The sequence below is a fragment of the Ambystoma mexicanum genome, chromosome 12 (genome assembly GCF_040938575.1).
Source record: "Ambystoma mexicanum isolate Mex_15411 chromosome 12, UKY_AmexF1_1, whole genome shotgun sequence".
Lineage (NCBI taxonomy): Eukaryota > Metazoa > Chordata > Amphibia > Caudata > Ambystomatidae > Ambystoma > Ambystoma mexicanum.
This window is the reverse complement of record NC_090936.1, coordinates 1,173,556,886-1,173,581,244: the sequence shown is the minus strand read 5'-3', so window position 1 is coordinate 1,173,581,244 and position 24,359 is coordinate 1,173,556,886. Positions and strand designations below refer to the sequence as shown.

At 46.6% G+C, this 24,359-nt stretch overlaps 1 protein-coding gene across 3 annotated transcripts in view; it reads right to left on the bottom strand.

The window, feature by feature from the left end:
* The window catches only part of VEZT (vezatin, adherens junctions transmembrane protein), a 373,255-nt gene that overhangs the window by 99,480 nt on the left and 249,416 nt on the right, over positions 1–24,359 (bottom strand). For 2 of the 3 annotated variants that reach the window (XM_069629813.1, XM_069629814.1), the window contains exon 9: positions 2,925–3,118. In XM_069629813.1, coding sequence (XP_069485914.1) covers positions 2,925–3,118 — 194 coding nt within the window. The remainder of the gene's footprint in view (positions 1–2,924; positions 3,119–24,359) is intronic. The other variant, XM_069629815.1, reaches the window with a different exon arrangement.

Genomic DNA, 24,359 nt, shown 5'->3' with positions numbered 1-24,359 from the left:
AGTTCCCCCGTCGCCCGGCAACCATATAACTACTGACTCAGTCGCGCCCCGCTTAGCGAGGAGAAGGACGAACGGCGGGGAGCATCGCTGTTTTCAGGTAAGCCGTGAGACAAATCCTTTACATTTTGCCACAGACCCTATCAGTTGTGTATTTCAGGTTCGTATATATATCAGTATCTTGACATGATCTGTCGTTTAATTCTATTTATATCAGGAACACCGAGACAAACTCCCCGACAATATGGTAGTTACTGCGGTCCCAGTCGTTAGACTTGCATGTGACTGCAGACTATTTGGATCTAATATTCACACCATGGCATACACTAGAGCTTGGTGTCCTCACTTAATGGATATTGATAAGAACACTCCTAGAATGCAGTCAGGCTTCACTTTTAACGACATGATTTTGCTATGCAACTCAAGTACCTTCACCATGGGAGACAATACGCCACTAACAGCATGCATAATACCGCATTAGTGGACCACTATTGAAAACAATTCATTATATCTCTGGAAGGCCTGGACAACATCTTTTGTCTTTGGACTGGTCCCACACATGACTAACGGGCAGACCCTCCCGTCTTGGTAGACATCACGTGCATACCGCCGTGGACCCGACACACCTAGAGATGTCTCAGATCATTGAGCAGCTTCCACCCTTAACTTCTAGACTGCTGTATGACGATTCAATACAGCCGCTAAGTACCTCACAAAAGGACACAAGGTTGGTCCTTTTGCATTTATGCATTAACTATTCAGCTATTTTTATAGAGTGACATATCACCCCTAAAATATAGTCTCTACGTGTTACTTCTAGATACACATTGTGTTATGGAAACATGACCCTAGTTAGGCTGTAAAAGCCCTGAAGAAGGATTAATTCCGAAACACGTCAGCACTTTTGTGTACAGGACTATATCTAACCTAACAATCTGGGACTACAAACACAACTCTTTGATAGAATTTTGAGATGTGACACATTGTATAAATGGAAAACATATATTAAGTGCTTGCTAGCACATGTACTACTTCACTTTACTCTTCATTTGTTTTTCTCTTTCTGAGAAAATTGTGAAAATTGTAATTTATTTTTGAATATTTGCTTCCCTTCACTAGATTTTGTAAATAATCACTAATTGAAACTGAAAAGACTGCAGCATCCTTACTGCTCGATTTCACATAATTATTTGAAAAGAGGAAATGCTCTTATGGGCCACAAAAAATACTTGTATATTGAATTGAACCTTAACTACAACTACCTGGGAACGATATATCCATTAGGAGTGCACCGAGGGACTACCTGTCAACATATGACAGGTCACGCTTTGACTTTTTCTCTTTGTCTGCAGTGGGCTTGAGACACATTTCCATCCCTTTGCACCTGAAGTCTATGTACACATTAATTCAACTCATATTCGCTAAACACATAAATGCACTTACCGGTCAAAAATCTGATACACATCTTATGAGCTAGTGCCCCTCTACCCTCCCATTTTTTCCAGTATCTCCAGATGGTTTGGACATTGACTCCCACTATCGGAAACATTGTCTATGCTGGGTAGGCTAACAGACGTAACTCAAAACAGCTGGAGCGCCAAACAGTTGCAGACACCTTCCATAGGATAACAGTGGCATATGTTTGAGGTTAGGACAACCACAGCATCAGGACCAGTATCCAGCAGAACCAATTAGCTGCAAGGTTTATTTCCCCATTCGAAATAACAGTTGTGGTTCAGGAAAAACTGGTTCTGAGACTTACAAAGAAAACTCAGCCAAATAAATGATTAAATGGCACCCATACCTCAAGGTAGAGATGCCCCCCGGTCCTTATTTAGCGTCTTCACCTTTTTTCATAACTGGATATAACCTGTTACTCCACCACCCTTTCCTCTACTCGCGTTGTTTTCCAAACTTTTTAAATCTCCTTTGCTGCAACTACTAAAGATATTTTAATCCATTGCTCGTACTTGCAGCAATCTCACATCTCCCTCCACATGACAACAAAATGACGTGAACAGGTGTCCTAGGGGAAGTCGATATTCAGCACCACATACACCCTATCCAGCACTTCTCCCCAAAAATTCTGAACCCTTGAGCAGTTCCAAAGCATGTCTAGGGAGTAGTCTCTTACCTGTAACTCAATTTCTCCAGCGTTGGTATCTTTCATGGATTCACAAGCTGTGAATATTTACGTCGTCGGGCTGGGAAACATTCACAGCATGTGAATCCATGAAAGATCCAAAGCTGGAGAAACAAGATACCCCGGTCCCCACCACAACCTAAACACATATCGTTATCAAACAGCCCCAGACCATATATCCGTAATTAAGCTGCCCTAAAACCTTTTGTTGGATTAACCTCAAATTCATATCTAATTTGGCCCTGAACCCAACCTTGAGCAAACCATCCCAATCACTGGGCAGGAGTTCTTAGTACTTATAATTGGTTATTTATAAGTGCTCAATACCCAGAGGTTTCTAAGCGCGGACCCGAGGATTGAACCTGTGTTGCTCCACGTCGTCTTGCTTCCAAGGCAAGCATGTTGCCCCTGAGCTATCCTCTGGAGTCCACTTCAGCTTATCCTAGAATTCCGAATGCGAATCTTTCATAGGCATCATATGGATGAAAGTAGACACCATGCGTGGTGGTGGTGCATCAAAGAGTCTGCCTTTCTGCACATGCCTTTCTAAAGCATCAGGCTGTCAGAAAAATCAATTTCCCACGGGCTGGTCTACCTCGGATTCTAAATCGGCAATTTTGGAAAGAGGTAAAAACGTAATTTGAAGCCTGCGTCATCAACAAATGCAAATATACCATGCCCAAGCCCGACACCCAAATGCACAGGCAAACGGGGTGAGTGATGCGGCGAAAAACACAGAATGGCGGCGTGGTATACAGAGCCATGGACAAGGTTGTGCGTGTACCTTTTTTCTCGGGGCGTCTTCGCGTCATTTTCTCCACCTGGTAGCTGGCCTCCTCCCAGCAGCTGTTACTCGCCTGCATGTGGGGGTTGATCACCTTCAGCTTCTGCTCCAGCACCTGGTAGGCCTCACTCGCGGGCTCCGGCGTCTCCTTGGAGGAGGCAAGTTTCTCCACGTCGTCCTCTAGGATTATTACCCTGGACAAAGAGGCGCAAATACTAATCAGACATGTCTTAATAAGTGAGACCACAGCTTGGCACTTTTCTTGGAGTGAACCCTGAAGGGGCGCTGTAAGTAGTCACTGTGTGAATTTATTGGGAACCATATGAGTGCCACTGACCAACATTCACACTTTAACGTTACAATGTTATCATGACCGCTATCCTTTTTGTCACAAACGCAACACTGAGTCAAATCAGAAAGACAACCTCGTAGCCATGCCAAGATCTTTCACATTACTTTCTTCCCATTGGTGCACAAAAAAGTGTGTGTACGGATAACCGGCCCATAAGGAATGTATATGCTTCTTAATACCTTTATGTACAACTGCAATTACTTCCTTTGGGCAATTATTACAATCAATGTAATTACAGTAAAAGTGTGGGTTAGATGTCTCCTATCTTTATTCAACCCTCAAGTCCCGAGCCACTTGAAAAAGAAATCTAACTTGAAGATATCTTCTAAAATGTGTCAACATGTTTCAACCATTTTATGACCGTTTTTAGCTTTCTCCAGGAAAAACCTTTAACAACTGTATTACTGTTTTTAGCTTTCTCCTGAAAAAGCTTTTATCATTTTGTTTTTTATTTGTTCTAACAAGTGTGACAGCCTCGTGTTTATGCAACAGCTAACTATCGTTTTAAATGAGTATCTGCAATGAGGTTCACTGTTCTGCATCTGCACCTTCATTTTCTTTGCCCAGTACGTTTACAGATCATTGTCCCTTTTCTTCATGGCATTTTATTTTTCCTTTTCGTCCTTATTCCCCATTCAAAAAATGCTCTGTACTAGAATAGTTCCTATTTTTTACAAAAATACTCAATGAACTTCTATATTTAGAATGCTGTGTACATTAGGGATCAGTTGGACCTTAGCATGGCATGTTTTTGATTTGTGCTAGCCTGTCTTGAACGTAGCGTTAACCACAGGGGTTTTGGGAAGGCCTGGATGGTAAAGGCATGCCAGCCTGAGCCTTTCTGGTCCGAGTGAAGAGAGGGCCATTCCCAAAAAGACCCCCCCCCCCACACACACACACACACTGAGGTGGTTAAGTCGATTAGCATCCTGGGCCGATAGCCTGAGTGTTACTATTCCTACCTTAAGCATTTTTTAGGGAAGATCAGCTTTCCAGGCCTCACACGTGCCGACCAAAAGAAAATACCTACAAACAAAGATCTTTCCATGGTAACCAGTGAGCAGATGGCACAACGCCCTTGAATGGGAGGCAGCACCGGTAGGCAAGAAGGGGTAATGGGTGGTAGTGGGGAGGCGAGGGTTGGGAGCAGATTGCGGATGGCAGTGGGTCTACAGGGCATGGGGAGAGAGTGGGCCCAGCACCAGCAACAGTACAAATACATGGTGACTGGGTAGTGGTGTAGGAGGCAGTCAAGAAGGAGTGGAATGTGGGTTTATACCAGCAGTGCAAGCCCATGCTCCCAGCTTCCTGATTGGCTGGCACCACTCCGCCGGGTGCTAATATACATTACTGTACTTTTGTTATTGCGGCCCTCTACACAATGCCATTGTCATTTGTGGCTGCTGAACTGGTAGTCTGTGGACAAACCTCATCATGACTCTTGTTGGTAAAAAAAAATAAACAATATCATGAATTTGATATGTATTTTATAACATTTCATAGACTCTAAATAAAATGTTATCTTTGCTGACCCTTCAGAAGTCTTTTACCTTTAGCAGTAAGATAGCCGTAGTTGCAATGCCAGGCATATGTCGAGTGATGCAAACGCCATTTGCCACTTGTTACATCAATCATATCTGGGGTCGACACAACAGAAAGTCTACTCTATATACCTTTGATATGACTAAATGCTGGTGCCCTTCTTTTGGGCGCCATCTTGGAAGCATAAAGAAAAAGAGCCATTCCAACAGATCTATGGATTGGATGGATTCATTCATTCATTCTATTGCCTTTCTTGCTTTTGGAAGAATACAATAGCTAACATGTATAATGTCTCCATGGTTTCTTACATATATATGTATTAATCTTCTACAGTATTCCTATTTGTCCGAGTGCATGACCTCCAACTTCAAACCACCTGTCAGTATGACACATATTTCTAGTTACTTAGTGCTGTTGAATGAAGACTGAGGACAGACGTAATTCGCAAAATGTCTGGCCGCCATCTTCAATCCATTTGTAATTTCGGCTGTCTTTCGTACTGATTACATTTGGCGCCTTAAAGAGTTTAGTTGGCACTACTGCTGTGCTGTGATAATCATATCCAAATGATGGCGATTTGATATACTCGGAGTCCCCTACATTAGGAGTCATGTGTAAGTAGCTCCAATACCTTGTATGAGTCCAACTGGTAAAAGTGATCGGTTATTTTTGTAATGTGTGTATTTCCAAATACAAAAAAAAAGGACTGTACTTAATACAGTAGAAAGTGCTAGATATATTTTCCTCTTACAAAATATGGGTGTTAAGACACCAACACCGCCACCTAAAATTTGGAAAATGTCAAATTATCCCTTTGACGTGTATACAGTATAGGAGGAACAATAGTAAAGGCTGTGTCTCTGTGATGTTATCTGTTCACTATTGAAAATCATTGTAGGCAGCATTCAGTTGCATCGTCAATTCAGGTTTTTCCATTGATCAGGATCCAAGACCACTAAACCAGAGCCCAAGAGTCCTCCTGCCACCAAGGAGTTGCTTTGACACCAGCTGGTTGGGGTGCAATGAGAGTGATTGGGAGAAGTATGGGGAAAGGAGGAAGGTAAGGTAGGGTAGGTGGCTCTCCAACTTGCAAATAGTCTAAAATAGTAAATTAGACCACAACATGGTCAAATACCCGCCAGCCCTGTGTTTTCTTATCGTAAGTCCCAGGAAGGACGCCCTTCAGCTAAGGGTACCTACTTGGATCATCAGTACTAAGTGTCACAGGTTTCCCCTTTTCTCACCTGTTTTCTCTGTTTTGCGGAGTCCTTTGTCAGGGTTTTCTTTCGGGCAGTTCGGGTCTTGTACAAGCCCGCTCGGCCATCTTCAGATTCCAGGATTCGTTCAGCTTCTTCATCCGGGATCTAGGAAACTCCAGGAAGCTTGGAATGAGGGCAGAACACGGAGGCGGTCTGCGCGGAACGCGGAAGAGACAGGGTCTAGGAAGGTAGTAGGAAAGGAGAAGGAGGAAGGTCCGGGAACCAGGAAGCAACACAGTTCAGGAGAACGAACTACGGAGCACGTCAGGCCACAGCTATCGGTAGTGTTGAGACGCGCAGAATCGCAGGGGAGTGGCTAATTTATAGAACGTGCTGCATAGGATGTAAAGGTCGATAGACCGCGTTTCGTGTATACGGCCATGTTGGGTGTACTACAGCGAGTAACCCCCGACGTGCCAGGGACCAGGAAGACCAGAAGGGGCGTGATCGATGGATCATGACACTAAGTTGTGAGTGTAAACCTGTGTAGCAAAGTAATAAACATGCATCGCCTTGGGTCATCAGTAGTAAAACGGGCATCGCAAGTATAGCAATGCAAGAGTAAAAGAGGGAGCGTAAGAGAAAGTGTGAGAATGAGATTAATTTGTTATGTTACCGATACTTATAGAGTGCACGTACAACCAATGGGCACCTTGGCACTAGGACACTATCGAGGACAAGGGGTAACACCGGCCAAAAATAGAAGAGTTTTAAGGGAACAAAAAATTGAAGGTGATTCTCCAAGCTACAGAGAGTAACATGAGACCATTCCAGAGTTTTCCAGCTGCAAATGAGAATTCACTGCCACTTGTCCGCATCAGTCGGAATTTCTGGATAACCACGAGGTCACCGGCCTGACCGAAGAGTCTTGCCCCCTGACGATAGTACGCCTGGTGAACTAAGCAGAGGGCTTTAAATCTAATCCTCTCCGCTACCAGAAGCCAATGGAGGGAAACCGAGAAAAGGGCTGATATGTGCTGATTGTAGCAAGTCATTGTGTGAGCGTGTGTGTGTTTTGTCCATGGGAGCATATGTTTGAGCAGGATTTTAAACTCCTACAGAGCCACTCAGAAAGCCTATGTCCTGCTAGCTTCATGCCTCTTTCTGCCCTCCGTAAGAAACTTAAGGTGGCAACAGTAAAGACAGACACAAGTGATCATAATTCAAGGGTGTTTATTAAACTGTATAGGTAGGTTGGTAAAATGCTTAATCTAAACCTAAATCTAAGACGGGAGCAAGCTACGACCATCAAATAATTACAAGGCAGTCCTAGTGTCGTCTTGTCAAATAAAAGGGCATACACTAAAAGAGAAACTATTGCCAATCCTTAAAACTAAATACTAAAAAGAGTGTGGGATAATGTTCACAAGAAACCAAGTAATGTTCACAAATGAGAAGTCAGGATGTAGTAGCCGGGGTTTCCCTTCTCCACGCTTTGAGCACGCGACAAGGCGGGACTCCTGAGCACAGCACATGCTCAAGCTTTCCCAGCAAGAGACTACAGTTCTGTTCTCAAGTATCAGGACCTTTCCAATGTACGTTTGGTGATGACTTGTCACCCCTGGACCCCCCTCTTCCAGGCTCAGATCCACAAAAAGCTCCTAATGATATCAGGACCTTTGGTGTTTAAGTTTCTTGCTTCCGCAGAGATATGTTCAGAAAAAGTTCCTTAGGGTGATGATTCTTCACCCCTGGGTCCCCCTCTTTAGGGCTCAGAACCCTCTCAAATGTCAGCCTCCCTCTGTAGGGTTCACTATGGCTTGAATTTTAAAAAAATGAATCTGCTATATTCACGTGTCGGTGGGTGATGGCTTTTCACCCATGGATCCCCCTCTTCCGGGCTCAGACACTTCTCGACTGTTTGCCTCCCTCGTCGAGTTCACTACGGCTTTTATTCCAAAACAATTTCACCATTCGCATTCACAAGTCTTAATGTCTTTTTAAACAATGCACTGTGGACATCCCTCCGTCCGGTTCACTCTTGTCACCACAATGTTCTTTATTGGGGTATCGTGCTTCGCCCCTTTCTAGTGGCATCCCTCTGTTGGGTTCACTCTTGCCAACCACACAGTTCTTTCTCCTTTCTCACTATGCAGGATTAATCTCCCTTAGCTTTCCAATTACTTGCCAGTCAAAGACTTTCGACTGTACAGAGGATTTTGCTAGACTCCTTTATGACCACTTTGACCTTTTCCTTGCGGCTCTCCTAAGGCCTTCTGGTATCGGTATTTTCAACAAAAGGGAGATCAAACAGAGTTTCTCAAGTAAGTACCCACGTGGTGCCGGACCCCTCTGCAGCTGGTTTTCCCCTAAGGTGTTAACAGTTTTTTGTATTTTTCTTAATTTGCCACTTTGTAACTTTTGTTCAACACAGTTGGGTTTCTTATTGGTTCTCCCTTTGACTCACCGGGTGCGATGAACCGCTTGGCTTTTCTTGTCTCTGGAGTCAAGGACGGTACCACGGTAGCACACGTCTCTCTCTGTCCTGATTATCAGTGTAGGAGGGCTCCATGTACCGTTGAGATCTGCTCCAACACACGCGGACTATGGTTTGTGGTTTTACGATTCCTTTCACGGAAGCTTACTGGGTCTGGGTCGGAAAGGGTGTTAGGCAGAAACCTGTGCAGTTCCCTCTGGGACCACTGCAAAAGATTTAATACTACAGGTGTTTGGCAGTAAACCCACTTGGTAGCAGTCTGTACCACACAGATTCACTTGGTAGCTGTGGCTGAGCAGTCAGACTTCCCTCAAGAAGAGTTAGGCAGTATACAGAGTATTCACAATAGGTCAAAAGAACACAGTAGAACAAGTAAACACTGACCAGAGCTTGGTGTCAAAGAGATATAATTATTTATTTAAAACCACATCTAGAAAAACACACAGGCACTAATGTTAAGCAGTTAAAAACACGGTCACTAAAAGATATACACTCCCTTAGAAGAATATTAGACAAGTCTTAAGTAAAGCCCCACTTATTTTCAGACAGCGGTGAGCGCTTAACGCAGATGGCACTCTAATAATTTGTTTTAAAAGGGAGAGAAAAGCAGAGTATAATTTGAAACAGATCCCAACACTTCCATAAGAACACAGCAAGAGAGGAAGGCAAGTAAAACCGTGAAGTTAGAGTTCAGAAGGCCGGATCCACTTTAAGAGGATCAGAACGAAATGTGTCCAAGGTCACACGGTTGAAGTGCACAAAAGTCTTGCAAAGGTTCAGAAAGAGTTGGACCAAAAGAAAGGGACCAGTTAGAGGGTCAAGGCGGCCAGCCCAGTCCAGAAGGTTAAGGGATTATTATTACCTTGTAGCAATCTTTAGAAAGGGAGGCCTGGCGGACACGGTACCTTAAAGTGGTGAGAATACTCCAGCGGGGGCAGTTGTTCCTGGCAGCGGATGAAAGTCGTTGCTTCGTCCGGGGGAAGAGAGGATCTCGTCGGGGAGGAAGACAGGAATCCGTTGCACTGCCAGGGAAGAAACCAGCCGCGGTGTTCTCAGGTAAAAGGAGCGGTCCTTTTATTCGCGGTCCAGTGGTAAGTGGCTATCCGGTCGCCGGTGTGCTTGGCACGGGCAATTCGACCACAAGACGTCCTGGGATGCGAGGAAAAGAAGGTAAACTGGTTGTGCCCACCAGTCAGGGGAAGAAGCCTCTCCAGCCGGGAGATCTTCTCAGTCGTCGGGAAGTGGTGAGTCGGTTCCGCAGGGCTCCACCGGTGGTGTCATCGTGGCAGGTCGGCTCAGCTTCTCCCTCGTCGGATTCTCAGGTCCTGTGGCGACTTCTGAAGTTCCAGTCCCCAAAGCCCTGCTTTTATGCAGCACACCCCCATTCACTCAGCCTAGCTGTCAATCAAACATGCTAAGTGGTGAGCTGGGCCAATCACACAAGAGTGCGACTTGAGTTACCAAGGTAACTCAGTCCAGGGTGCCTAAACCCAGACAGAGTGGCACCACTTTTGGAGGGTTCTGTGGAGAAGCCCGCCAAAAAAGTGGAACAAAGGGCTCGATGGGTTGGAGTCACAGAAGAGAACACAAACGCCATTTTAGAATCGAGTCCTGGCAAAAAATACCAACCGGTGAATTAATATTAAATAAATAAACCGGCGGTATGTTCGAGGCTATGAGAATTAAATAATTAAAGTTGGTAGCCTCGAACAATGGGAAAATTCCATAGGGATATATTCGCGGTCGAATATAAAAAGTAGTATCCACTGCTACCCGCCAAAACTCGATCAGGGGGGACGGAGACGTGCCCCCTCGACTAACAGACCCCGGGGCAATCGAATTGCCCCAACCAGTATGTCCACAATATGATGGTTTGTACCGGTTTCTGTTACTAATTTGGGACTAGTAAAGCCAATGGTGACTTTACATGCCCTGGGAGATAGTAGTCAGTCCCAGGGTATGGAGTCTATGGTGGGGTGTCACTATGACACCCCTGTGTCACTGCACAGAGGGTGCTGTATAACACACATAGTAAAAACACATGAGACCCTATGGAGTAAAGGACCCCATAGCCCATAAAACACATTACCAGTCAAAGGAACACCATAAATCATGTCCAAGAGTGGGAGAAAAAGAGTCTCACTCTTGGCAGGAGAAAAAAACAAACTCCAGAAATCCAGCAAAGCTGCTGGGGGACTCACTAGGTTAGGAAATTTAGCCTAAAGAGAGAATTCTCCCTAACAAAGGGCAAGGCCATTCTCTCCTTGTCACCCCCTCGGTTCCCACCGCCTTTCCCCTCCTCTTGAATTTCCGTACTGGGATAGCTGGCTCGTTGTGTGGTCTGCATTGGTCGTAGTTTACTCTCATGTTCCACCTTTTATCCTGTGGGGAAGGGAAAGGGCCATAAGGTGTGTGTGTGATTCTGGTCAATTGCCTGACCCTTGTGTCGAGACATGTCAGGTAAACGGCTCTAGTGTTAGCTCGATGTTTTCCATGGTGTGAGAAAGTGTTTGTGTTGTAAAAGGGAGTGGGGGTAGAGTTTCTAAGTATCCTACTGGGTAGGATGAGGAAGTATCCCACTGGAATGTAAAGGAGGGTGACCTGTGTCTCCAATTCAAAACCAGACTGTCTGAGCCAGGCGTGGCGCTTGATAAGTGTGCCTTTTGCGATGATGCAGCCTGCATTGTCTGCTGTATCAAGATTATTCTTAAGGATAATTATATCCTTCATCCAAGGGGGGGTAGGTGAAATCAGAAGGGTGAGTTTGGTAGGGTTTGTGAAATGAATAAGGGGGATGGTGGTGTTTTGTAAAAGCAGATTGAGAGTTCAGGAAATGATAATCAGAGGGATGTAAAGGAAAACGACTGGGAGTATTCGGGTAGGATACAGGGAAATAGAGATTTTGGGAGAGAAGTGCAACATGGTTTGGATTCCTAGGGGGTTTGCCATATACAGAGGTGTCATTGGATCTGGGTAAGAGAGATTAATTGGGAGGAAGGGAGACAGATTTGGTACAACCTACAAATGTCTCAGGGATCTCAACCTCCTCTCCTTCTTCCCCGGTAGAATACAGCGTCTCACCTGGGGTATTTCCCCAAGCACAACCCTGGCCTCCCCTACCCAGGTGATCCTACCTCGCTTGCCACACCCAGGGTTGGGATCTGAGAGCGCCAGTGCTTCCCTGGCCACCTGAATAAGGGATTACTGACATCAACTTGGGAGAATACCCTCAGGTTTCTTACACCTCACCCTACAGTTGGTTGTCCAGTGTTGGTCTTTGGCATCCTGCTACTTGTGCCAACCGTTTCCGTGCAAGGAAAGTTTGGCGGTATGTCAAGGACCAATCTACCAGGAGTTCTGAACCCGGCCTGATCATTCAACAATTGTTCATCTTTCCAGGTTAAATGAATGCTAAAAACAGGAACCGTGCAACCTAACTGGACACGGTACCTGCGCAGTTCGAGTTGGTTATGGGGAGTGAGGTCATCCTGTGCCATATCCAAGGGAGATTTTTTTCACAGGCTTCTAGTGGGTGCTATACCATCATCGAGCCTAAAGAGTTTTCAATATTCCAACCAAAAGAGAGACCAGACTCTATAAATTAGTAGCTGTGGCAGAGCAGTCAGTCTTCACTCAAGGGGGATAGGAAGACGAGTGGAGGATAGCTCAGCGGCAACGTGCTCGCCTTGGAAGCAAGACGACACAAAGCAACACAGGTTCGATCCCCCGCTACGCGCTTAGAAACCTCTGGGTATTTAAGTTTGTTATAAATACGCAACACAAAACAATTAACGCAACTTAAAAAAAAACCTATTCCTGCAACAGCACCTCAATGCCCGCGGGCTGTGTGAACGCTTTAAGAATGCAAAAAATAAATAAAAAATAAAGTGGATAGGTAGAATGGAGTTCTCAATAGACTACACTATACAGAAATAGTAAAAATGATATAATTGTTAATAAAGTGTACACATAAAAGCAGTACGTTGTAAAAGAGTGGGGCAGTATATGGGAAACAGTACTCACCGTAATCGTATTTCTGATGCTTGTATCTGCTTAGATTCAGATGTTCTGCATAGACTGACATCTAGCAGTAGTCGAGGAGTATTACAAGATTTGTTTTCGAAAGTCGAAAACGGATGTTGACAGGGCTTGTTAGTAATCCTATCCCTAGTGTGACGTGTACTGTACTCATGGTCCTTCACGCGTAGAGGTCCCTAATATTGTTTGTTTCTGACATAAGGTTGCATGAAGTGTAGTGTGAGTACAGATGTGATAAAGCAGAAACAGAAATAAACCAGCAAACATCCATGCGTCTTTGACTCCAGTCCGGGAGGAAGGGTGGGCACATATGTGAATCGAAGCAGATACAATCATCAGCAATACGGCTACAATGAGTAATGTATCCCTTCTGAGGCTTGTCCATCCGCTTAGATCCCAGGCTCTGCATAGATTAGCGAGCAGTATCTGGAGAAGGAGGTGGGATGTGAGAAGGTACAGTGGAAAATATATGTTTTAGAACCGCTTGTCCCACCTGTGAATCTTCTTTAGAGTGAGTGTCAATGCAATAATGCTGTGTGAAAGCTTGAATTATACTCTATGTAGCTGCTTTGCAATGGCATCTAGAGGGACATCTGCAATGAAGGCTAAGGTAGCTCCGGTACCTCTGGCAGAGAGAGCCCTGGGAGTGAAAGGTAAAACTCGTTTGGATAGGGAATAGCAGAGCGGTATGTCCTTGACTATCCATTTCAAGGTGGCATTTTTTATATGGATTCGCCCTCTCTCCCAGTTGCTATGGAAACAAAGAGCTGGTCTGTTTTCCTTAAGGGTTTAGGTTTGTTCAAATAGTACAAGACCGCCCTCTGTATATCAAGTGTATGGAGGCTTCTCTCAGCTGAGTTGAATGGATTTTGAAAGAAGGTAGGAAGTTCTATGGATTGATTAACATGGAACTTTGAAATGAACTTAGTTGAAAACCTAGGATGTGTTCTCAGGACAAACTTGCCTTTGTGGATTATGAAGAAAGGGTCTTGTACGGATAAATCTTGTAGCTCAACGACTCGTTTTATAGATATGATGTGTACTAGGAATGCAGTTTTTTAAGTCAAATGTTTTAGGCTGACCTTGTTCATCGGCTCGAAGGGCGGACCCATGAGTTTGGAGAGCATGACATTAAGATCCCAACCCGGTGGAGGGTTAGAGATGGGAAGGTATAGCCTCTTTACCCCTTCCATGAATGGTTGAATGACAGGAACTTTCCACCAGGACACCTTGTTTTGTGAAGTGGTATAAGCTGACAGAGCAGACAGGTGTACTTTGATGGAGTTGAATACTAACTAGGCAGGAGTCTAGTAGGTAAAGCATGTAGTGTAGAATGTTAGCGATGGAACATACAATTGAGTCTAAGGTTTGTGACCTGCACCATTTCACAAATCTCTTCCACTTGCTGAAATAGCAGTGTGTTGTGTTGGATTTCCGTGCCTCCTTTAGGATATCCATACACCTTTATGGAAGATTTAAGTGGTGAATTCTATGACTTCAGGAGCCAGGATGCCAAGTTTATAGATTGAGGACGAGGGAGGAGGGATGCTCCCTTGTGTTGTGTTAGCATGCTGTATGGGCACGGGAGCTTGATTGGGTCACACATCGCCAGTTTGAGCAGACGTGGAAACCAAGGTTGTCTCGCCCACATAGGAGCAACCAGGATTAGAGTTGCTTGTTCCTGGTGCATCTTGTGCACAATCCTGCAGAGGAGCGGCATTGGAGGAAAAGTGTAAGCAAATTCCCCTGACCAGTACATCCACATGGCGTTCCCCCTTGGACCTTGGTTGGAGAAACCTGGACGCAAAGTCTGGGAATTGCACGTTTAGGCTTTTGGTGAACAAATTAAAGCGGGAAAACCGCATTGGGAGAAGATTCCATGTAGGATATCTTTGTTGAGTTGCCACTCGTGTTCTTCTGGTAGAGAGTATCTGCTTAGAGTGTCTGCCAGACCATTGAGTTCCCCTGGAACGTGTTGAGAGGTTAGGAACATGTTCCTCTTGAGTAGCCTGGACAGACTTTGAGAGTGTGCGCCTCCTTGTTTGTTTATGTAGAACATGGCAGTGGTGCTGTCTATGAGGACTTGCACTGTTTGATTTGAAAGATGTTGCTGAAAGGCCTCGAAAGCCTTGAAAACTGCCAAAAGTTCGAGGAAGTTGATGTGTCTTTTGGCTGTAGTGCATGTCCATAGGCTGTGGGCTGTGTGGTGGAAGAAGTGAGCCACCCATCCGGCGAGTGAGGCATCTGAAGTTAGGATCGCTTGTGCTGGTGGAACGCAGAAAGGTTTACGCTTTAGCAGGTTGTCCATGGACCACCAGCGAAGACCCTGTACCAGGGATAGTGAAATAACCACTAAATCGTCCAACTGACCGCTTGCCTGAGACCATTGTTTCGCTAACAATTCCAACATTGGGCCCATGCGCAGGCGAGCGTGTGGAACCAATTGAATGCATGAGGCCATCATCCCGAGCAAGCGTATTGCTTTATGTACAGTTCTCTGGCAACTGGCCTTGTAGTGAAGTACTTGCAACAGCATGTTTTGTAGTCTCTCGTTTGACGGGAAAGACAGCTCCTCTTGCGTCTTTAGAACTGTTCCCAGAAATTGTTTTATTTGGCAGGCCACTGGACTTGATTTCTTTTTGTTGATGGAAAAACCCAAATCGTTTTTTGTTTGCAAATTCGAGGAGATTCCCTGGTGATTAGCCAGTTGTCCAGATAAGTGTATACAGGGATAGAGTCTCTGCGCAGGTGTGCTGCCACTACTGCCAGCACCTTTGGGAATACTCTTGGCGCTGAGGTGATGCCGCAGGGGAGTACCTTGAACTGGTATTGAACTCCCTCTATTTTTAATGGCAGATATTGTCTGTGCTCAGGGAGCAATGAAATATTAAAGTATGTATCTTTCATATCCAATGTTGCCATGTAGTGCCCCCGTTTTAAGAGGGGGATAACCTCTTGAAGCGTGGTCATGCAAAACATTTGGGGCTTGATATATTTGTTTGCAGGGCGCCGATCTAGGACTGGGCGCACGGAAAGGTCTTTTTTTGACAGAAGGAAGTACGTTGAATAAATACCCTTATTTACCTGTTTTGCTGGGATGATCTCTATGGCGCCCTTTTCCAGCAGTGTCTATTTCTTCTAACAGTATGCGCCGCTCTTCTGGCGTCATCTTTCTGTGTCTTGGCGGGCGGTTGGGTGGCTTTTGTAAATGTTCGATGCAATACTCGCCTTCCACGGTGGACAAAGACCCACTTGTCTGGCGTTATCCCATGGATGGCTGAATTCGCACAAGGAAGTACGTTGAATAAATACCCTTGTTTACCTGGCTTGCTGGGATGATCTCTATGGCGCCCTTTTCCAGCAGTGTCTTTATTTCTTCTAACAGTATGCGCCGCTCTTCTGGCGTCATCTTTCTGTATCTTGGTGGGAGGTTGTAAAAGTTCGATGCAATACTCGGCTTCCACGGTGGACAACACCCATTTGTCTGACGTTATCCCATGGATGGGTGAAGTGTGAAATTTGACCTCCTAGTGGGGTGGCATGGGATGGGACCTGCAACGGTGCGTCATTGTTTTGGATGGGTCAAGCCTCTCCCAGGTGAGTTTCTGCCTCTTCCTCTGGATCTTTTATTTCCTCTTTGAAAACCAGAAGAGGAAGATTGTCCTTGCGATGGGGCCCAAGTTGAAGACTGTCCGCCCTGAGTTTATCCAGGTGAGCGTTGTGAACTCTAACCCCGAAACCTTCTGGAGTTTGAGGAGCCCCGTTGTACGTAGGGTTTGTTGGTTAATTGACTGAAGGATTTAAACGTGTCCTTCCTTCGTGCTCTTGAGGGTGTCTTCGACAGCGTTACCAAAAAGGACATTAGGTCCCACTGGAATGTAAAGGAGGGTGACCTGTGTCTCCAATTCAAAACCAGACTGTCTGAGCCAGGCGTGGCGCTTGATAAGTGTGCCTTTTGCGATGATGCAGCCTGCATTGTCTGCTGTATCAAGATTATTCTTAAGGATAATACTACATAACTGCTTGCCCTCTGAGATTGTGCTTAGTAATTGTGATTTTAGCGGTTCTGGAACCACTTCAACTTGGTGTTCCAAGTCATCCCACTTGTGGCAGCCATAACTTGCTAGGAGTGTAGTGTTATTTGCAATCCTAGCTCGATATGCCACTGAGGAGGCAACCTTCCTTCCAAATGTGTAGATTGTATTACTTTCTTTGTCTGGTGGGGCTTCAGCCAACGCCAGGGGAGTGCCAGCCCTCTTTCTGGTATCGGTGACGACCAGTGAATCAGGTTTCAGCTGACCCATAATATCCAGGTGGTCTGTGGGCGCTGGCCTGAATAATCTTTCGATTCTAGGGTTAACCGTCCTTGTGAGGTTAGGTGTAAGTATGGAGGGCTGTATACATCTCTGTATAGACTTTAACAGTGGGATAAACTGAGTGGCGGACCTCTTGTCGCCAAGAATGTCCTCTACAAAGTCCTTGGGCTTCTTTCTGAGACCGGCGGTAACTGGTTGCTGCCGGACTAGGAATCATTTACCAGCGCTTGACCTCCCGGTGCCATCGGCTCATTCTGAGTCTGGCAGCCGGGAAGTCAGGCGCTGGTAATTTTGTTAATCCCCTTCCCATAGAGTCCTATAGGACACAGGAGCACCGGCACCGTTAACAACAGTGCCGGTGCTCCCGTGACAAGTCTGCCTACCATGGCCGCTTGCGTGTCGGGCACAGTAGCTCCGGCAGGCTTGTAGTTTGCCTGTCCGGAAACAAGGGTGCCGGTGAGCTTACCAGCACCCTTGTTTCCGGACCGGCAAACTTATAATGAGGGCCCTTGTCTTCTTGTGCCTCCTGGGTGTCAATACTGAAATGTTGGGCAGCCTTTAGCAGCAGTTTGTTGTATTGAAGCTGATTATCTACAGGTGAATCTGCTACAGGCTGATTTTGGTGGTCAGGCGACTGGATGACATAGATGTTGTCATAGTAGTACTGGTCACGACTGTATAGGTCTCCTTGAAAGCTGGGGTCTTGCGACCCTGAGAGATCAATACCATATATGTCCGGAGAGGGGTCTTGGTAAGTGGAGGCCGGGGGACCTAGGGCAGAAGTTCTTGGCTGTGGGTCAAGACATGTTTTTTGGCAGGGGGTTGATGTTTTGCAGCCCTTGTCTGCGAGGCATCTCTAAGGGATGTTAGTTCTTCTGGGTGCTTGTCCATGAAGTCAACAAAGCATGATATCCTCTTCATAATTTTTTTGAATTGCTTAGGGGTCCCGTCAAAGTAGGGTGGAGAGCCTGAAGAAGTAGGGGTGATCTGGGAGGGTGCATGATCCTTGTGATGCATAGCCCCTTACAGTTTTTCTACAGGGAAGGAGGAACCCATATCCTGAGATCTTTGGGAAGACAAAGGCATCGAGGATTTCGATTTATTCAGTGATCTTATCTTTAACGGGTTATCAGGGCGTGTTTTTTAATTAGTTCTTGCATTTTTGGCGTTTCTTTAGGGGAGGCTGACGCGCCTTTCGCCGTTTATTTTTTCCGCGAATGAAAGGAGGGCCTTTTTGTGCGCGGTGTCTGAACCGGACTTTGGGGGCCGGTTGCGGAGGCCTGTCATGAGGCAAAATCGTAAGTGATGGCCCAAAGGATAGGAAATATCTAGAGACTTTTTCCGCGGTGGGCTTCAGCGCGCAACGATTTTGTCAAATATCGGCCGCGGTCAACATGCTTGGTGTGTGCGCTATGGCCACCGGGTGTCTTCTCCATCAAAGAGCCAAAGGCCTGCTTAGTGGAGTTGGGGGCCCTGGTCCTCCGGCGTCACTAAGGACATCGATAATGCCCTCGTGGGAATCCTCTGTCACGTCGATGGAGGTTCGGCCTGCATTGTGTGGACGGCCCAGTGCTTGGTCTGGCAGTCTAAAGAGTTTTCGGGCAGAAAAGTTTGCAAGACTTGCAAAGCTTTTCAGGGTGGTCCGAAGGGAGACAGTAATTGCACATTCAGAGCGTGTCTTTCCACAGGAATTTTCTATGGCATGTAGGGCAACATTTAAAATGTGTTTTCCCATTATGAATGGAAAGGGCAGTTAGGCGAGAAAAAGGGAACAGGGGTGGCAGAATATGCATTCTCTAAAAGGAGTAGCTGTTTGAAAACCTCCCCTCTCTCCCTACTGTAAGGGCCGAGGTCCGAAGAGGCCTGTGAAGGCCGCGTCTGGTCATCGATTTGATGGAATTGTCCGTCGAGCAGTTGGATTACACTGTGGAAAAAGCGGACAGTAAAGAAAGAAAGAGAAGTCTACAAATAAACTTTAAATTGACTGTTTTTGGCCCTTCCAAGATGGCCGCCGTAGTTTTCTTTGTTGTGTAGACAGGCTGTGCTGAATCACCTCCCTGTGCAGCACTCCCATTGGTTACTGAGTGTTTTCTTCCATCCAATCAGGGACCGGCCCTCTCAGCAAAGCCCCACTTCCAAGGCCCCTGTCTGCTCCCTGTCCGCTTCCAGAACGCTAATTGGGGTCCTCCCGGCACCTTAACCACAATGATGTGGCCACCTCTCTCCTCTAAGAAATCCGGACTGCCTTGACTTTGCCACCTCCAGAACTATGGGTTGGTTCCCTCCTTATGGACTCACTTCTACTGCCTTTGACTATCACTGTTTTTTCGGCTTGTTGCTCCCATGTTGTCATCTTGCTGCGCAGTGCTTCCTAAACCCTTTGCCAACATCCGATTCCAAGATTGATAAAGTCAAATCTTGCTCTTTTTGCTTTGCTCTTAAAAGTCATATCTTGCTGCCCAGTGCGAAATTCTCTGTATTTTGCTTGTATACTGTTTCTTCTCTGTAACTTGCCAGCCCAGTGACCTCACCACTCCCCCCCACAGTATCTCCATCCTCTCCTTACTTCCACCCCAATGGCGCTTTCTGTTTCTCCTATCTTCTCCAACTGCTTCTCCATTGACTATCCTTCCCTTCTCACTAAGTCTGGTAAGAGGAAGTTCAAAAAGAATATCTTGGCCTCTAATCCTGGTCTTCCTATCGCCGACACCTACTCCAATGCTTCCACCAGACAGACCCTTACCAACATCCTCTTTGTCATTCCTTCGCCAGATCTATGGACTCCTCATATGGTCTCTGTGCTCTGCCCTATCTCCTCCTCTCCCATTAATGGTGGCACTCGCTGGGAAGTTCTCATGGCTTCCTTCGACTCCTCTAAAGTCATCATTAATGTCTACCTAAATGGCACTGTCATCGTCCAAGTCCCTCAGGCCAATCTCCTCCTCTTTGATAGGCGCTTCCCTCGCCTCATCAATTTCCTCTCATCTCCTGCTGTCCCCTCCTCTCCCCCCTTGGCTACCTTGCCCTCTCTCTCCTCCTCCTCTTCCGCTGCCCCTCCTAGGGCTCTTTCTCCTCCGCAGGGCGTACCTCTGATCTGTACCCCTCCACGGAAGGTTTTTAAGGCTGGAAACCTTCTTCATATTGCCACTCTCAACTCTCGCTCTGCTGTCAAACACTCCTCTGACATCTGCCACCTCCTTGAAGAACTAGACCTTGATGTACTTGGTGTTACTGAGACATGGTTCACGGCCAGCTCTGTTACAAGCTTTGACACTCTCCTCCCTGATGGCTACAAGATCCTCTCAGCACCCAGATCCTCCCGGTCCGGTGGGGGGTAGCCCTGATCTTTCCTGAGTGGATTCCTGCCTCTATCATTCCCACTCAGACCTACTTCTCTTTTGAATGCCTTGTCTGTAGGCTTTCTCTCTCGACCTACCCATTCTCTTACTGTGGTTACCATCTACCGGCCTCCTGGTCAAATCCCCTCATTTCTCTCTGAGTGGGCAGACCTCTCCTCCTCCCTTCTGGCCTCTACCACTCAACAACTCCTCCTCCTCGGTGACCTAAATATACATTTAGACTCTCCTTGCTCCTCCTCTGTACTCTTCCGTGACCTCTGCGACTCCCTCTCCCTGTCCATCCTCCCCTCTGGCCCGACTCAGTCTGCAGGGCACACACTCGATGTCTTGATCTCCTGTGACCTCCCCCTCTCCATCCCTCTGACCACTCCTCTCTCCTGGAGTGATCACTCCCTCCTCTCATCTCATCTCATCTCTCCCTCTCCTCCCCCCAAGCCAAGCCTACCCCAACACTGCCACCTACCTTCTCGGACATCCGGCCCATGAAGTGTGTGTCAGTTGAGGCTTTTGCCGCCACTTCCCCCCCCCCTCCACCTTTGGCTGTCTCTCATCCCGATACAACCCTGTCTCTGCTCTACTCTTCAATTTCTGATACGCTTGATGTTCTTGCCCCTGTCATGAGGATCCGTTTGAAGTCCAAAGCCAAGTGCAATTCCTGGTAAGATTCTGACCTAGCTACACTTAAACTAAGTGTAGGGCAGCTGAGAGGAAATGGAGGACTTCCTGTTCATCCTCTGACAAACTGGCCTGTCGCCTGCTACAAAGGCAATAACAACTCTCTGTCCTCACCAAGAAGAGAGTCCACATTCAAGCTCGTGTCTCTGCGGCATCTAACAACTCGGCCAAACTCTTTGAAATCTGCAAGGAGCTGGCCAACACTGCTGCAGTCTCTACCCCTCCTGTTGCCTCCCAGGCTCTTTGCAATGCCCTTGCCTCTCACTTCATTTAAAAAACCCAGGACATCCTGTCCACCCTCTCCACCCACACTCGTCTTCACTCTCAATCTGTGCTTGCTGACCCTCCTTTAGCCACCCTCCCACCATCCTTCTCGTCCTTTCCTCTTTTCACCCCTGACGAGGTTGCTAGACAAGTCCGATCTATGAAAGCCTCTTCAAAACAGGTTCATCCCTGTTCCTCTAAAACCATCAAGGACCACATTGACACCCTTGCTCCGGCCCTTGCTGATTTCTGCAACCACTCCTTTGCCTCTGGATCCTTCCCCTCCCCTCTGAAGCACTCCTTTGTGCATCCTCTTCTCAAGAAACCCACAGCTGATCCTTCTTGTCCAGCTAACTATCGCCCAATTTCCATTACTCCCTTTCTTGGCAAACTCCTGGAAAAATAGTCCATCTCTCAGTTTAACCTTCATTCCAATTCTGTTGGCTGTCTCCATGACCACCATTCTGGCTTCAGAGCTGCCAGAAGCACGGAAACTGCTCTCCTAAACATCCGTGAATATCTGCTCACCAACCTTGACTCTAAACTTCCCTCTGTCCTCATCCTCCTCGATCTCTCTTCTGCCTTCGACACGGTCAACCATACCATCCTGCTAAACAGTCTCTGTGAAAACCTGGGCATCACTGATCAGGCTCTGGCCTGGCTGACCTCTTTCCTCTCAGATCGACCCTCCCAGGTCCAACTTGGGTCCTTCCTTTCATCCATCTTCCTCTCTACCTGTGGTGCTCCCCAGGGGTCTATCCTCTCGCCCTGGCTTTTCAACCAATACCTGGCAACTCTCGCCCACTGCATTGCCATTTTCTGCTCAAATTTCCAGTGCTACGCTGACGACACAACTCATTTTCAGGCTGCCCTCTGCCACCTCCTCTCCTTCTCTCATCTCCGATTGCCTAACTGCCATTCAAGATTGATGTGCCGCCAATGATCTTTGTCTGAATGCCAGCGAGACGGAGATCCTCCTCATCGGCACACCTTCACCATCCTTTCCCCTCACTATCTGGCCGGCCTCCCTTGGCCCTCCTCCTACCCCCATCTGCGAGGCTAAGAACCTCACGGTCATCTTTGACTCCACCCTTTCCTTCTCCGCCCACATCTCTGAGGTCTCTAAAAAGGCAAATTTCCGACTGCACCTCCTCAGAGGTACTCTGCCTTTCCTCTCCTTCCCCCAGAAGCTCATGGTATCTCAAGCTCTGGTTCTCTCTAGCTTGGACTATTGTAACAGCCTCTTTCTAAATCTACCTGCCTCTACTCTCCTCCCTCTGCAACTAATCCAGAACAGGACTGCAAGACTTGTCCTTGGCCTCAAGCCCCGGGATCGTATCTCTCCAGCTCTGAAATCTCTTCACTGGCTCCCAGTGGATGCAAGGATTAAATTCAAAACCCTCTGCATTGTCCACAAGGCTTTCTGGGGCCTGGGTCCAAAATACCTTCAGCTATCCCTCCGCAAATACCTCCCCTCTCGAGCTCTTCGCTCCTCTACCTCCAACTCACTAAGGGTCAGTCGTTTTTCTAAGAAACGAGCTGGGGTAGATCTGTCTTCGGCTGGGACCTCCCTCTGGAACAGCCTCCCTGCCACTCTAAAACTTGAGGAGAACCATCTCTGGTTCCGGAAGCACCTCAAGACCTTCCTCTTTTCTTCTGCTTTCGCTCCCCCTCTCCCCTGCTGATCTGTTCTCTCTTGGCACCGTGCATCTGGCCACCCTCTGTCTTTTGGGCCCAGGTACCTGCTCATCCTGTCACCCTCCCGCACTGCCTCCGGGCCACCCCTTGCACTGGGGTCTGTATCTGTACCCATACAGCCCCCCCTTTTTCTTCCTGCACTTATCGGACCTACCCTGTCTGCTGCCTTAAACCTAGCACTTGCAAATTGCTGGCTGCATTACCACTGTTTGTTGCCTTTATTATTTATTTATTGTTATTCATCTGTTTCTCCTCTGCTTCGCACTTTCCACCTCTCCCCCCTTCCATGCACTTTTCCCCTTACCCCTCTCCCATGCACTTGCGCGCTCTCAATGTCACTGGGCCTAGTAAGATCACTGTTTTGTTCTCCCCTGTTCCCCTCCCTTGCCTTGTCGCACTCTGAAACACTTGTGTACGAGCGCGATAGAAATAAAATATCAATCAAAAAAACTAGTAAAATGCATCAGCCTGGAAAGAAACTCTGAAACTTGCGACCGACCACGATGGCGGAAAGAAACAATCTGAGGGACCTCAATGTGTTAAGGACCATAGGTACAGTACATCTCACACTAGGGATCTAACACGCCCTGTTGGCACCGTTTTCAACTTTCGTAAATGAACCTGTAATACTCTGCGACTACCACTAGTTGTCGGACTATGCAGATCATGTGATCGAAGCAGATACACAAGCCTCAGAAATATATATATATATGAAGACACAGTAAAGATGGTGTAACAGACTGGAAGTTGACCTGGTGGTAAACTCAGTACATGTGTAATGTCAGGGAATGGGGAGAAAAAGAGATCTGTAGACACAGGCAACATACATGATTGAGTTATTCAAGATCTACAACTGCCACACATGGTTAATCATGGTAATTCAACCAAAACCTGTAGCACAATGTGAAACCATTATTCTACATGTACACCATATTCTCTGCGGAGGGGAGAGAAAAACACAAAAATACCCAGGGGACTAACCAAGATTCAGAATAGGCTTCGGATGACAGTATCGGTCCTACTGGTCTCATTGCACTCCTAGAAATGTTTCAGACACAAAGTTATACTTCGTACCCTTGTACGTTTTAGTAGGCAGCAGTGGAATGTGCTGATGTAAAAGTCGCAAGTAAATCATGAAAGCAAAGAAGAATTCTAGTTCTTGGCAGTAAACTCCAGGGACCTGTGAGGAGTCAGGAATGAAACGCGGACACAAGTTGGTTAAAGACCTATTGAAAATAAAAGAGTTGGTAAAATGCCTCTCTGACCCCTGCTCTAAGAGGAATTTCCCCACCTGAACAAAAAAAAAAGGATCTGTCTTTGTCAGAATCTCCAAAATGAAAACTGTCAAATGTCCAAAGTTCTATTCTGACCCTCACATGAAAACTAAGCTCTAAGGTGAAACAGGAAATGTCTTTAAAATTAAAAGTGTTAACAAAATGAAGAATAACTGGCTTCAAAATAAACGTTCTGCATGGATGTAGGTCCTTGCTCTAGT